General features: G+C 38.4%; 1 protein-coding gene across 1 annotated transcript; it reads right to left on the bottom strand.

Moving 5' to 3' along the window:
* Positions 1-916: 916 nt before the first annotated feature.
* On the bottom strand, positions 917-10,354 carry LOC121315634 (sestrin-1-like). Its single transcript, XM_041249896.1, has 10 exons — positions 10,145-10,354; positions 6,277-6,342; positions 5,769-5,969; positions 4,392-4,574; positions 3,824-4,054; positions 3,412-3,559; positions 3,037-3,149; positions 2,755-2,945; positions 2,436-2,580; positions 917-2,142 (listed from the first exon to the last, which is right to left on the bottom strand). Exons 1-10 carry the CDS (start codon positions 10,244-10,246, stop codon positions 2,056-2,058), a joined length of 1,467 nt encoding a protein of 488 aa, XP_041105830.1. The 5' UTR covers positions 10,247-10,354; the 3' UTR covers positions 917-2,055.
* Between the last annotated feature and the right edge of the window lie 5,537 nt (positions 10,355-15,891).

Genomic DNA, 15,891 nt, shown 5'->3' on the forward strand with positions numbered 1-15,891 from the left:
AACTCCTGGCTGTTTTTTTTGCTGCAAGTGAGAGCAGTATTGTGCAGGGAGATGGCCCCAGGATGTGAATGGGAAAGTCTAATAACTGCTTTGTGATACTGTGCTACAACAATGTTAAGAAAGGTTTGGGTGGTATGACAAGACTTTTTTTTTTTTTTTTTTTTTTTTTTTAACACACAGCTACATTTACAATGATGTGTTGGATTCCAGTAAATGTTTCCTACTACTTAGTAATACATATACATTAGTGACATTCTCCTTGTTTCCTAGCAGGATGTATAAAGGGGCTTTTTTTTATTTTGGCCCAATATATTTATTATGCAGTACTGTAGCTTGGTATATTTCTTAAGCCAAAGTATCTTTTTGAGTAAATCATCCATTTTAATTGTTTTCCCCAAATAAATGCAGCACTGTACACATTTCAAGGGTACAAGAAATCGCACATCTGGTGTTTTTTTCTTTTTTAATGATTTTAATTTTTGCCCTCAGGGAGATACTGGAAAGCACTCTAGGAGCTGAGGAGGTCTTCAGTAGAAAGCCACTCTGAGTTATGCATCTAGAGAGCTGATGGATTTATTAGAGCAAGGTTGTGGAGTCTGAACCTTAATTGCAAGATATTAGTCAAAATCACCCATTTATAGAAAGATATCAGTGATTCAGGGCTGAGACTGTACTGGTCAGGTTGCAGTGTGATGAATAGAAGTAGTTGGAGGCTTGGTAATTGTTCAATTGTGCCTTTTTATACAAAATAAAATACTACACAGTACTGCCCAAAACACTAAATTACTATAACCATCCCCCTTGACCTTTCAAGGCAAGCTTGAGATAGGTTGGCTGGGTATTCAGGGATCATTTGAGACACGTATGCTGCTGTGAAATACTGAATGTTATTCATTGAAAGCACAAACAAACATTGTTTCCCATGGACTGCTTTATTTAAAACACCAATACCAACATCTTCAATTTTGAAAAGTCTTTTATAGGTTTAATACAAGCATGTTTTATGTATTTTTTAATCATTTGTTTACACATTGATGTTCATCTTCAAATCAAGTATAGTACTGGCTATTTTCTAGTAAACAAATCCTGACTTACTAGCTTTGTCATGAAAGCCATTGATGGGTAAGCTCACACAACCATGCTGAAACTGCATATCAAAAGCCACAGCAGCACAGTCAATATAATACCACTCTCCCTTAAGCTCTGCTGCTAATAGCAAAACACACAGCAGCATCAAAGGCAGGATATGTGCAAAATAATTTTGCCTAGATAGAACATATAACTAGGTATTCAAATTGTAATGCATAACTATGTTAAAATGTTAGATGAACATCTGCGGAAGACACAAGGGAAAAAAAACAACCCAATATGTAACAAATCCACTTCTCTTAAGAGAAGGTGAAATTACAACAAAAGCTTATTCAAACTTTTTTTTTATTTTTAATTATATACAGCAGAAATGGTCTCACGCTTCAAACTGTTGCAAATGGAGAAGTTTTAAATTCCAAAGTTTATAGCCAAAAAAAGTAATACAACAATTCACAATACCAGCGGTTTCTTACAGTCAACCCCAGACAGGCTCAGTTGCAGTGCTGTTTTTTTTGTTTTTTTTTACTTTCATTTGTTTTAGCTTACATGGACAGCCAATGGTCAACGATTCCACTGGCAAGGAAGAGTAGAGTAGCTGCATCTTCACATTACACATCAGGCACACGTTTCAAAGCCCCGTTTCATTTAAACTCCTGTTTCAATATCAATGTTAAACACAATACAATGATATTAAATACTAAATGCAGCTCCGTGCACTGTTACAAAGACTTAAAAGTTGCACATGTTGTACAGATGAAACTGAATACTCAAGTTTGCTGATTCTTCAGTCTTCTAACCATACCTTCTGCTGAAGCCAACCTCAGCCATGATGCATCCACAGCACATTATGACACAATGAAATTCACAGCCAGTTAACCAACTTCTGGTTCAGGTGACTCAGCACCCACAATGAAGATCTACAGTACGTACCAGTCAGGCTCCCTCGACGTGTCCCAAAACAGCACTTCATGTCATATAATGAGTAATTGCTCTTAAAGCGTAGAGCAGCTCTGCTTGCATACGAGCTTCCATAAGAAGCAAATTTACATGTACCTACAAAACACAATATATATATATTTTTTCTTCCCCTTTAATAGTACAGTTAAGACCAACAAAGAAAGAAAAATGAATATACGAAATACTAAATAAAGAGGTGCTCCGTTTCATTCCAATATATAAAAGTACATTTAAAATATATATACATATATATATATATATATATATATATATATATATATAATTTTATAATTAGATTTTATGTTTTAAAATTGAGTAAGCACAGGGAAAATTATGAATTTTCCTGACAATCTAACTTTATAAAATCAGAGAACAAAAAGAATCCTCACCTTCTCAGAGTGTTTAAATTGCCTCCAGAAGCTGTCATACATTCTTTTGGTGGTCTTCTCCGGGCTGCAGACCATGGTTTTAATGTAAACCTTAAAGCTGCGATCCAACAGCTGATTGATTTCCCCATAATCATAGTCGTCGTATCTGTGGGGAAAAAAAAAAACGGGGAAGGGGGGGGGGGATAAAAAAAAAAAAAAAACACAGGAAGCTGCAGGGTGGTTCTGGCCGTTTTTGTCTGCTGTACAATATCGGTTTCTATATTAGATGCCTCAGGGTACTAGGTATGCATGCAATATTTGTTGTTTAACGTGCACTAACCTTATTCCAAACATGCAGTGGATGTAGTTCCAGATTGCCCTCCTCAGCATGGAGGTGTCCACGTCTTGGTGCATCGCCATGGTGTTGTATGTTAAATTGTAAGCGATCTGGAACTTCTCATCCAGCAGCTGACCCACATCGGGGTAAAGACGATTCACCAAGGAGTAGCCATGGTCCTCCCAGCTGTAGTCCTGCAAGTTAACAATTCAAATCACTTCAGGTCAGTGCCATTTCAATTAGACTAGTATTTCCAGAACTGCTGGCTGTGTCTGAAGATCTTACCTGAGCACGAAATGTAGGCACATGCTCCCCACATCTTGAGAAGTCTTTGTATCCGTAACTCGTGTCTTCGAAGTGACGGGAGACATCCCTTGTTGGCACTGAATCTTCATCCTCTGTAGAATATAAAAGAGAACAACATTCAGAATTTGCAACAGGCGCAATTTTAAAGTGCAAAATCAAATCAGTTTTAGTTACTTCTGGTTTAGAATGCATTTTTAAATCTCCAACATTACAAAGCAAGTGATATATTTACCATTCCAATTCAACATAAAGGAGTTTCAGATTAAATCAATTTTTTTTTTCTTAAATAAAATCTAATATATATATATTTTCTTTTTAGTACACCACACATACATGGTGGAGATTTCTTCTCACCTGCAGCTGCTACCAGCATGCTTTCAGTTTTCTCCCTCTCGAAGCGGGTTGCCATCTCCTCTTGACTTGCCTCTTCCTCATCTCTGCATTCCTGCAGCTGCTTCATCTTCTCCATTAGTGCCTCCACCTCACAAGGGGCATCAGTCAACTGGAAAACAGACAGGTTTACTCTCCACGCTCTGCGACAGCTGCTGCATGCAGACAATTAACAAGAAAAACAAACACTTCCATGGGTCAGAAGATGCAATAACAATGTTAAGACTCCACAGTGGAGGCTGGCCGTAAAGTAGAAGCGACACCCATAAATCTAAAATGTCACACAGGTGTCTCTCTTGTTATTTGGGACTCGAAGTACTGCACGGTATAAAAGGAGTAAAAGGATGTCACTAAAAGACAGGTTCCTCACACTCACCACATGGTTGCCTTGAATCTCGTCCGGGGTACCGTTTCCGTTGGCGATGTCGCAGGCACAGTAGTTGCTGACGGAAGGGGGTCGGAAAGTGTGCCCTCCGTCACAGTGGATTTCAGGGCTGATTCCACAACCGAACGTGAAGGAGGCCAGCGAGTGGTAGTGTGTGAGCAGGACCACTGCATGAATGAGCTCAGCGAGGGACCAGCTGTGCTCTTCAGCCTTCAACAGTTGCTATGAAAAACACACAAACAAAAAAAGGATAAAGACAGTTAGATCATGTTGTTTCCAGCAATTGAATTTCCATTTCAGTCAGTCATATACAATTCAGTCAAAGTGCATTATATAAATACATGTATCTTGCCATGGGCTACACTCTCAAGTCAAATGGCTAAGCTGAGAGTTCAAAGGAAGAAGGGTCACCTTTGAGCAGAAAAGGAACGGCATTTCTTGTGTACAGATTCAAGGAAGATAAAATTTGAACACGTTCATGACAAAAAGCCCCACTTATCTTAAATACAGGATACTGTCATCCGTGGTTTCGTTTGAGAAAGCTGCTTTGAATTCATACCTCGATGTGAGCTTTTGTGACAAGCCAAGGTCGGTGTGCCAGTATTTTATTCAGCTCCCCCAAATGCTGCAGCTTCTGTGGGGCATCTTTCAAACCATTCAGCCACTTGGGGTCCCCTCCCACTTGAAGGAAATCATTCACGTGCAAGTTCACCAGATTGGAACACTGGTGCCTGGCTGCAGCCTGTAAAAAAACATGCAATTTAACACAGAGAGCCACTGAGGACTGGTTCAGACTAAAGCGATGTGTCAGGCACAGACATCTTCGATATTTGCTGTACGAAGCGCGCATCGTGTCGCAGCCCTTTTGACTGCATAGCTGTCGTTCATACTTTAAATACAGACTGCATTTGTGTAAATGGAAAAATTGACATTTCATGTTCCAGGTTTGTACTTCTTATACAAGAGGTTAAAAAAAAAAAAAAAAGACATCCATGTTGGTACATCCATCCTCTCAATCAACAGATAATTCAAAAGGGAGAATTTTATACAGAGATGCATGCGGGTATGTGACAATGAGAGACATTTTAGAATGACAGGTTAAAGGTTTGATGATCTGCTAAACAGACTGGGACCGTTGCTTCAATGCAAAAATACACATGCGATGCCAGCAACACCTACAGAAAGACTTGCAGCCACGCTGCAGAGCAACTGGAAACTCCCAGCAAAGTGTGGCCTTGACCGTCCGACTCCACTCTTTACTTCAGGTTTTTTTTACTCTTCACAAATTATCACAGTTTTCTCCATAGGGCTTTACACTCTCTACAGTCCTTTTCTATTTTTTTCTGAATATAAGACGCACCAACAATTATTATTTGGGCATCTCTACACTATCTAAGTGAGGGATTATATAAATGTGGAAGTTATCAAACGTCTTCTATTAAAAGTTCCTGGGGCTCAGAGTGGTGCATCCAGTAAAGGCACATGGTGTGCAGGATGAGCCCTACAGCCTGGACATCACAAGTTTGAATCCAGGCTTTGTCACTGCCAACCATGAACAGGGGTTCCTAGGGGGTGGCGCACAATTGGCTGAGCGCTGCCCGGGTCGGGAGGGCTTAGGTTGGCCGGGCAATCCACGGTTCACCACAGGGTGCCTGCGGGTCTGCAGTGGAGCCATTCAGATCGGTGTTGTCCTCCGGCACTGTGGGTCTGGTAGTTGAAGTCTTGCTCCATGATGGTTACCAGCATACAACCATGTAGCAAATGTTGACATTTTGAAACATTATCCGACCCCATGTGACTTCAGGTCGCAGACGCATGAGAAAAGGCTGTACAACTTTCCAACAAAGACGCACATCGCAAGAGTGTGGAGAACGTAATTCCGATCTGTCGGAATGGAATAATCATTTTCTAGTCTGAGCGCTCTGTCTTCACTCACCATTATCCCAATGTAGTGCCGGCAATGGAGTGATAGAGGACCATCCATCTGCAGCAGATAGTGCTGTGTCCTAAGAAAGCTCTCCAGGTACTGAGGGTGGAACCCCATTACCAGAGAAATGTTGTCAAGGCGACCCAAGGCAGCAAAGGCGTCTTCAAAAATCACCTGCATCTTCGCATTTACTTTACTTACTTGAAGTACCTGTCAAAAAGGAAAACGGGTATCAGATTACAATTTTTAAAATTAAAATTACACTTCAAAAAATGTAAATCATAAAATTTGTTAAACAAAAGGATATTATTAACAGAGAATGATTTACTGAGCTTTGTAGTACTGGAAAGGAATAGGCTAAAGCAGGGACTGTAGTGAGTCACTTAACTGCAGTGCCCTGTCCCACAGTCTGTTAAATAAAAGCCTAAATCCCATCACCATTCTCCGACGCCCAGCACCAGCAATCCGCTGGCCTTGTCTCCATCAGACTCGAGATTTATTTATTCAAGATATTTACCTCTTTTTCAGGGATAAATCTGCTTGGTCCGTGTCCTCGTGGCTTTGGAATTCGAACTCCAATGTCCTGGGGGGGGGGGTTAAAAAATTAAATAATGTTAAGAATAAAATTAATGACTTTACCTGTGCAAATACTTTTGTATTCATGGCAGTCATCATGAAACATCCTAAACCTTTAAAGTTCAAACATTACGGGGTATAGTCACCCAGATATACTGCATCCTTCTGCACAGAGATCAGTGGTGTAAAACACGCTGCTTTAAACAAAGATCTAAAAGGGACAATAAAAACAGCTAAAAGTACTATCGTTGGTGGAAACCACTTGGCCCGGTGCCTAGGACACGGAGTACAGTTCAACTCCAGAGAGAATGAGGTTTTGACACTTATACCGTCTTGGGTTTCATACTTCTGCGCATCTGTCAGGAAATCAACAGAGTACAACATCAACCTCTTAAAATGCACAGATGGGGGACGGGGGCCGAGGGCCGCTGCAACCAGAACCACAAGTAAGCTCGATCAGCATTTCTGTGTGACACTGCGCTGATGCATGCCATTGAAACTATAGATTCATATCAAAAGATATCAATCAGTTATGTACAGTATTTCTCAGAATTCCAATTTGACTTAAACAATACTTTTTATGTTTAATAGCAATTCCTGAACATGATCATCTTTGTGCATTTTCACTTCGCAACCAAACACGCAACATTTGATGGTCCATCATTATAAAAAAAATTTGGTTTACTATTGGTATTAATCTGGACTGTGCAACATTTGCTTATTTCTCTTTTAAATCAACTTTATTAAAAGGCAATTACATAACAGGCTGTTTTTGTGTTTGTGTCTAACTCTAACCCCCCCCCCCCCCCTTTTTCAAATGAGAATTTCTCTAATATATTGTAATTAATTATAATTTTTTGCATCGTGGGCATTTTAGTAAGCAAATAGGTTGGACACTCTAGGTAGTGTTCTAGTTACAGCAGGGTTAGAAACAATTGCTCGCTCCTGGTGAATTAAAACTGTCGTTGGGTTCAATAAATGCAGGGAGAAAAGTGTAGAACAGTCCCCCCCAAACAAAAGAGTCACATGCCGCCTATGCATTAGCCCTTCATTGAATTTTGTCTGCACTTACGCTAGTAATTTATTCCTAAGCATTGTTTAACCATCAACATTCAGTATAAACAAAATATACACTTTTGCATCAACATGTCAATTTTCTTACTGACATGTAAAGTTTGTGTAAACATATATATATATATTTATTATATAGATATATATATATATATATATATATATATAATATATATTATAATTTTTTTTTATATATATTATTGGTTATTCACTAGATCTGTTTTGTGTTTTTACATTTGTATATTGTTTTATTGTCTAAAAAGTAGATTTAGTTTAATACTGAAAGTTCACATTTACACGACAGTGAGGAATAAATTAGCATGTTGCATCTTTGAAGTAAGTGCAATGTAATTGTACAAAAATGTGAAGATTTACACTGGGTTTCAAACCCCCACCAATGAAAAAAGGCTGAAGAGATGACTCGCAAAACACAAGGAATGACAGAAAAGCAGCAGCACAAGAAATCTGGCTTTCACAAAATGACTGGCTGCAGTAAGTCTACGACTTCAGAAAATAAGATGTGTCCAGTATGGCCATAGCCAGAGTGACACATTTGTGACAGGGTCGTCTACCTCTAAGATAGAGTCAATTTTAAAGAGCATGAAATAGCAGGTAATCATTATAACTGTGCGGAACTGATGAAGGCACATCAAATGCGTAACAAGTACTACACACTATAAACACCTCTGATTTTAAAGCTAAGTGCTTTTTAGAACAGCTCACGCACTTGCAAAGCATGCTCGACCATATTCTGATTTTGACTGGATGTGTGACCTGGATGAGACAAAAGGATTGAAATGTGGGGAAACTGTATAGAAATTATAAACAGACACAGGATTGTATATACAATATTGTGAGGACCCAGCGTCCAGCCCAGTTAACCAGATTGGCAACTGCTAAATATCTGTCGGTTATCTGGGACGGTTCCACAGATAGTGCCATTACTGAGGCAGTGATATGATACGTGAAGTATGCTGTCAATGGTGTTGTCCACACACACTTTATCGGGGTTCTGAATGTGGGGAAAGGAAATTGCAGAAACCCAATCAATGCATCAGGGAATGAGCATTAATGTTTACTGTATCTGTTTATTTTTATTTTCTTTATTAAAAAAAAATAAAAAATAAAAAAATATCAGCAAGTGTTCATTTTTTAGGAAAATAAAATGTAAGCCTAATATTTTAGGGACCCCAGCAGTTGTTGTTGATTCCGGCTCCGGAACTTCACATCAGGACTGGCGAGTTTCAAAAGGTACTAGCCCTTAGGACTAATAACATAATTTTGTCAGTTTCTAACCCTGTACAGTGTTCTAGGTATGGAATTATCATTTAGGCTAATTCTGCCCTTGTCTGTTCACCATGTACAGTGTTATTTCAGAATGCAGACTAAGCTTTTGCATTCTTAAGGTTATTGCTTCTCCAAATTACTCAATTTTGTTTGCCAAGAACCCACAAATCCTGTAATTATGGTCCTGTGGCATCAGGTCAAAGAGAGAACAGTGGTTACGGCCTGGCACTTACACTGCCTGTGCCATAAACTCACTCAGTCCCGTTTTCTGTAATAACAACAATAATAATAATAATAATAATAATAAATAATAATAATAATAATAATAATAATAATAATAATAATAATAAAAAAGTTCGTATTTTTTTTATTTAATTTTTTTATAAACAGAGATCATCACTTATTGCCAAGCAACAAACCATAATTGTGGTTTTAATGTATATAATTCATATATTCAAGACTAGCGCTGGGAAAGAATGGATCATTATATGCGGACCTACAAAGTGTATGAAACAATAACAGAAAGTAAACGGTAAGATCAATATATAAGAATGAATATTACTGGTAGCGGCAGAATCATCTGCCTTCGTGCGAATAAAAATCGGTAATACTGTACATCCTCATTATTATTATTATTATTATTATTATTATTATTTATTATTATTATTATTATACTAGGCTGCAAACAAGATCGAAAAAAAAAAACAGTGAACGTCTTTGTAAAAAAAAATAATAAATCAGTCTCTCCTTTTTAATTAGTCAGTGATTATTAGTTATGGCAAGGGCAAGGGTTTTTTTTTTTTTTTTTTTTTTTTTTTTAAACTTAAACTTGAAATCTATTAATTGTAATAAAGTTAGGAACTAGTTATGACCGTAAAAATTAACAGTCGACTGTATTTCAGAATAGCATAATATTCCATCTGTCTCCATTCTTCAAGGCGTCTCGTCTTAATCAAACGGAGCTCATTTAAATGCTCTAGCTTCGTAACAAAATGCAAAGCATACTTGCACACATCTAGACAATCGCTATATATTTTTGGTATTGTTTCAATTAAAGCACAAGTCTTATCTGTCATTCTTGTCTCGACTCCAGCAAAAAAGAAAAAAAAAAAAAAGATGCCACTCGCACGACTAGTACAAAGCAGTCTACAACACCTCCGTGCTAACTAGCGGACAGGTATCGGAATGTTTATGCTTTTGGTAGTACACGATTTAAAGATCGCTGAGATTGTTTTAAGTACTCATTCAACAGAGGAATATAGTGGTAAAATACACCATATAATACATTAATAACTGATCCAAGAAGTTTAAAACGTTAACACACGTCGTTTACACATCCAAAATCAACTCTCTAATCTAGAGCGTATTTCTAAACTAAGTGTATTGAAAACTATCATCTGTGACGGGTTGTCTATGAGCTACAAGTATTTTCATCTTGACAAATTTCTTACCTTTTTGCAAAGCCCTTTACAGTGTGAGCAAATCTTCAACAAATCGCTAACTATCAGAGAAGTCGTTTCCACTGTTTTGTTTGTTCTCGTGGCATGTCTCATCCTTAATGTCTTGCCAACCGTTTCGCACAATAATCACTTATTTTAACTTGTGTTCTCCACTGCTTTGCTCCAGGACAAGCTCTTAAAATGAAAACTTCAGCGTCTCTGTTCACTGCAAATAAATGACAGGCTGTAAAAATGACGTTTCCCAAAAGTGGCCAATCAGAGCCGCACGGGCTTCAGGGTAAACATCTCCTGCATACATTACCACACTTCTCGACTGACAGCAACTTCAGCTACTCACAGAGGAAAGCTGCAAAGAACTGATCTAATCAGCATACTTACTGTGCAATGAGGGGGTGGGCACACTATGACACCGGGTGGCTTATATTTTTGTATAAAAATTCTATATAATTCTATAAAGAAATTTAAAAACATATTATGTACCATCGTACCGTATTATATACTGCAGTAAGTAGTAAAGCATTTTGTATAATAAAATAAATAACTTGTATGAGAAAAAAAAAAAAAAAAAAACTGGCTGATTTACAAAAGTGTTCTTTTTTGACCTAATCAAGACTAATCAAATACTACACTTCTGACCAGGTTGTAAATATACAATTAGAACTATCAGTACGGTGACCTACTGTACATCCCCGGTATATACATGGTAAAATGTAAGTGAGACATGCAGAGGTGTGGACATGGGAAAATTTGGAGTGGTTGGGCCTGTGGAGCTTGTACTATGTACAGTACATCATTATACATATTCAGTTTCTGGTTTGCTTTCTAAGAAGAGATATATTCATATTCTTATTTTATAATAAATAAATAAACAAGCATACCCCTTTCCCACCTGGCATAAACACAAATATATGTAAAGTTGCTGACACATCAAGCTTCACAAAAGAGCGTATGCAAATAGCCAAAGGTTGACATTTGTTTTCATTGTCATTGTCACTATAGCATTTCTCATGACAACGTGGTTCCAGTGACAGCACTAGTGGTTAAGCTGCAGGGGAATGGTGCAAATCTTTGTACGTAGTGACAACAAGCAAAATAATTTCATTTGATTTCACTCTAGGGTCATTCTGCCAACTCTTCTGGACACTATTATAGCTTAACTGCTACTTTCTCCTGAGTGAGAGCTGACTAGGCCGCATTAATGGTGGCTTAATTTCAACCATAGTAGATATAGTACAAAGGCTAACCTCTTAAGATTACTGTATGTCAATACTTGTATACTGACAGTTACCCTGAACATTAAATGAATACCGATAAGAACAATTTTAAGTCCAAGAGCTTTAAGTTATCTTGTCTTTGCTTAAACAAACAAGTCACCTTTAAAACGGGAACATTTTGTTCATAGCAAGTAAGGGAAACAAGAGATTCCTAGTCGTTACGGTACTGCACCCAGCAGACACTCCCAAGTTTTATTACTTTAGTTGAAGCACATTCTGTTCCACAAAAGGTTCAAGGGATACAAAGTTTGGGGAGAACCATGTGCTAGAGGAACAATATCTGATAATGCTGGATTATTTTATGTAGAACTGTTACAGCATAGCCTGAAGATTTTCCTTGCTGGCTATGCTATCAGCACTGAGCTAACTGCAATGAACTTGCTTACATATATTTCCATTCAAACATTTCATGTGATACTGTGGAACTACACTGATGCCAATATTTTGATCCTGCTGCAGGGATTATAATTAAATTCAAAAAGGTAGAAAAAAAAAAAATCCACTTAAGTTTTTCTGCCCCACAAAAGTGATTTGACTAAATGTTTAATTACTTTAAATAAAAACAAAAGCAGGAAATGATCAGAATTGTATGGCACGTGCTCCAATACATTACCTTGCGATAACAACGCACAACTGCATGAAGAGAGAGACCACTTCAACACACCATCTTGTTTAACCACAAGACCAAAACGAGGCAGTTCAACCTCTACACAAGGAGAACAATCCAGATGAACTGCAAATGACACAGAAAGAAGCTTAAAATGAAAGGAAAGCTACCGCCAACACTTACAACAATGCTGGCACAAGCATTAGTTATCTTAACTGTTTTTCCTTATTCCACCCCTCCCCCTGATCCATACATTGAGACTCAAAACTACAGACAACAGGATATAGTTATTCAATATTCAATTCTTTGATTGGTTAACATGTCAGTTTCATTAAAAAAAAACTAAAATACATTTTAAATAACAGAAGGGAGATATGGGTCTATTCACCCGTATGACTATTTTATTGTCAGCACATACCAAAGTATTTAGTGTAAATATATGTATGTGGGTGTTTAAACACAGATCAATGCAGGAATGGATATGACTGACTGAAATTTCACTCATGCATTCAAAGTTTCCAAAGTAGCTGGGAATCTTTTTTTTTTTTTTTTTTTTTTACCCATTTACTTCCAAGGTGTAGTGCCGTTACTGAACCAGCACGGGGTTGTAGCGGTGAGCTGAGCCTAAAAATGTATTGGATATTGAAATTTGGGAAAAATAATAACCTTAACTGTCAACTACTAAAAAAAAATTTAAAAAATAAATTAAGTGCTTTTCTTTTCATGTCTTATATCCTCAAGCAAGCAAACAGCATTTATATTTGACTCGACTTGCTAGGTCATTTGTGCTTACAAAAAAAAAAAAGAATAAAAACACATAAAAACCACCATGAATTGGCTTTGTACTTGATTTAGGCAAAGTGGGTTGATGAACAGTGTGCAATTAACAACCCTTAAGATGACCTAATAAAAGAGCTGTCATTGGATAGAACAGTGGGTGTATGGTTCTTTCACTCACTCATGCCTTGAATTAATACACTGTACACAGAAAAGGTATTACAGAATAATTTTTTCAAATCCCCAGGACATGAAAATGCACGAAGCGGTGAACAGTGAACAAAACCTAGAAGCTGCTTTTGTTTTGCAGACATCTCTCCAGGCCCCCCCACCTCGCTCTAAAACGGGATACAAAGTCAGACTCGTGCAAGAATCCAGGCTTTTGTCTGGTGTTTACAGAACACCGCGGAATCATTCAGCCTGTGCCGTGCTGATGGCTCTGCTGCCTGTGCTCATTATCAGCCTTCTCTCCCCACAGCTGCGGTCCGATTATTCTCCATCATTATCGGCCAGCAGGCGCCAACATCCTTGAGTCCCGCTGTTACAGGGAGTTGTGGGAGCTGTCCACTGAACACAGAACAGGGGAAGAGGAGAGGGGATGCAATCAAATAATATACAAATTCATTTTTTTTTCATGGAACAGCTGGGGTTCAGTGTATTATTAAAATGCCTACTGACAACAGACAAGATAACGTATCAATCTGTGTCCATGACCTTTGTGCTTATTTCTGAGTTGAAGATCACAGAAGGTGCAGTAAGGATCCCTTACTAGGGGAGTTAATAAGGGGCCTGCACACTGCGGCCTCTTCACACAACAAATGTGGCACATTTCATTGCTCATTATTATTGATTTATCCAGGGAGAACCCATTGAGCCTGAAGCATCATTTACAATTCACAAAAACAACATTTAGTTTTGAAGTGGTCCTACAGTGGAAATGTTTTTCAGCACAGTGAAATGCGCAAGTCTATTACACTTGACTGAAGCCCCAGCAATAACACAGAAATAAATACTCCTACAGTTTTCTATATAATTTTGGTTTGAAACTTTATACGAAGACAACATGAATCGATAACATTCGTATTATACAAAATTCTGCGGTTTTAATGATGACAGGCTCAGAAAGAAATCCATTATTATTTTTTAAGAAATTGTTAATTAAATGTACACTCTAGAAAAGGAGGTGCACAATAAACAAATAAATAAAATAAACCAAACAGGTAAACAACTTTCCAGCAATGTGTTCCTTCTACTTGTGTCAATATTACCCACATACACACAGAACTATAACTCTATACCACAACCTGAGGTGTTTCCAAGAAAAACAATGATCAAGCAAAAACCAGCCTTGTAATGCTACAGACAGATAGCAAAGTGAACACTGGTCTGGAACGCAACCCTGTCATATTAAGAAAAAAATTAACTATTTTGCATTGCGCAAAGGACAAATAAATGTGATGGATCTTTCGTATGTGATAGCTGTTACAGTAAATAACATTAAAAATGAACAGGTGTCAAGGTGATCAAAAAGTGAGAAATGCCAATATGAAATCTTAATAATTGATAAACTGAGAAGTGAATAATAAGGGAAAGAGTTGCTGAACATCTCTTGGAAAGAAAGTTTGCAAATCAAAGCACAGTGCGCAGACTGGCCCTGCAATGGCCGCGAGTCACACACAGTCTCCATTCAGCATGTCACTGTGTGAGTGTCAAGGCTGTTAACAGGGGGAGCCTCAGTCAGCACTCTGCCGGAAGACAGCTTTAGGCTAAATGGCTCAGCACACTAACCAAGGCCTGGACAGCGATGGACTTGGGCTAGAATAACACTGCCTTTAAAGTCAGAGCCAAAATACTGAAAGACTTTCCATTTAATAACACAATAATGGGAAAGCTTATATCATCTGCATTTTCAAAATATACTATTACTCACTTGTAAAATATCTTACTGTTTGTTCTGCATGATTCTCTGCTGTTATTCAGCTTAGATTATTAAGTATCATGTTAACTAACTGTTTCAGAAAAAAAATGTCATGTTTTAAAAGCACTGGGTCTACTTTGAAAACAAAATTTCTAAAGTAATGACCACCAGTGCTGCGCAACTGGAATTTCAATCCATTCTACAACTGTGATTTTTGATAGTGAATTTCCACTAACTAGTTATAAAAGATGCAGTGCAGAAATTAGTTTTAAATCCCTAGTTGTCATTTATAAAACCCCACTTTGAAAATTCAGCTTTAAGGAGTATTTTCAGAAGTAGCCCCCAAAAGGACGTTAGTTACTATGTCTAGTAAACAACGATCTGTGCAGAACAGATACAGTAATTACTTTAAGGGCACAGATAAAGGTCAGTCGTAACTGTTCTTTACTTTTTGTTGCTGCAATCCTGTGACAGGGAGACCCGGTCGCTGGTTCATGCATGCAGCTGGGATGTGCAACAGGAGACGCGTTATAATCGAGCAGGTAGGCTTGCCCGGCGCTGAGCTGATCAGGAGGTCCGGATTGGCTAGGGGGGTGTGCCCGGGGAGGCTGCACGGAGCTCAAAAAGCATCTGTGCTACAGCTCGAGGCTACTGCATGGCCATAGCCATACAGACTCGTATCAACCCGGGAGCTGATGCTACAAAGACAACATTAACCCTAGGAGCATCTACCCCTGCACACGACCACAACCCAGGGGAACGTCCACTCCACAGGATTCAGACTATGGAACCCTTCAACTGCAAGACAGTGCTCGTGAAGGAAATGCCCAGCCGAGGCTGTGTGAAGAAGTGGGAGTCGCCATGAGATGGTCGGGACTCCCGGAGTCCAGGAGTAGATTAGTTTAGAGAAGGTTGATCCCAAAGTGTGTAGAGAGGGTTTGCGTAGAGTAGTAGGTTCCTGGAGCGGGATGTTAGTTTTAGTGGGGCTAGCGCTTGTGTAAAAACTTTTATTTTTAGCTTTGTTTTGTTTTCCTTATTAAATCTGACACTAGGGATACTTTTGCTGATACCCTAGTGTCAGGACCTATGTTATTAACTCTGCACGCCTGTGCGGCGTGTCGACACCCAATGCTCTGTGTCTGTCTCATTATTATGCAGTGAC

The sequence above is a fragment of the Polyodon spathula genome, chromosome 5, assembly GCF_017654505.1.
Source record: "Polyodon spathula isolate WHYD16114869_AA chromosome 5, ASM1765450v1, whole genome shotgun sequence".
In the NCBI taxonomy this organism is placed as follows: Eukaryota; Metazoa; Chordata; class Actinopteri; order Acipenseriformes; family Polyodontidae; genus Polyodon; species Polyodon spathula.

Coding starts and splice junctions, on each gene's coding strand:
- LOC121315634 (XM_041249896.1), bottom strand. CDS start 10,246: ATGAGACATGCCACGAGAACAAACAAAACAGTGGAAACGACTTCTCTG. Junction 5,970..6,276: donor GATTTATCCCTGAAAAAGAG/GTAAATATCTTG, acceptor CCTTTTTGACAG/GTACTTCAAGTAAGTAAAGT. Junction 3,150..3,411: donor CATGCTGGTAGCAGCTGCAG/GTGAGAAGAAAT, acceptor TATATTCTACAG/AGGATGAAGATTCAGTGCCA.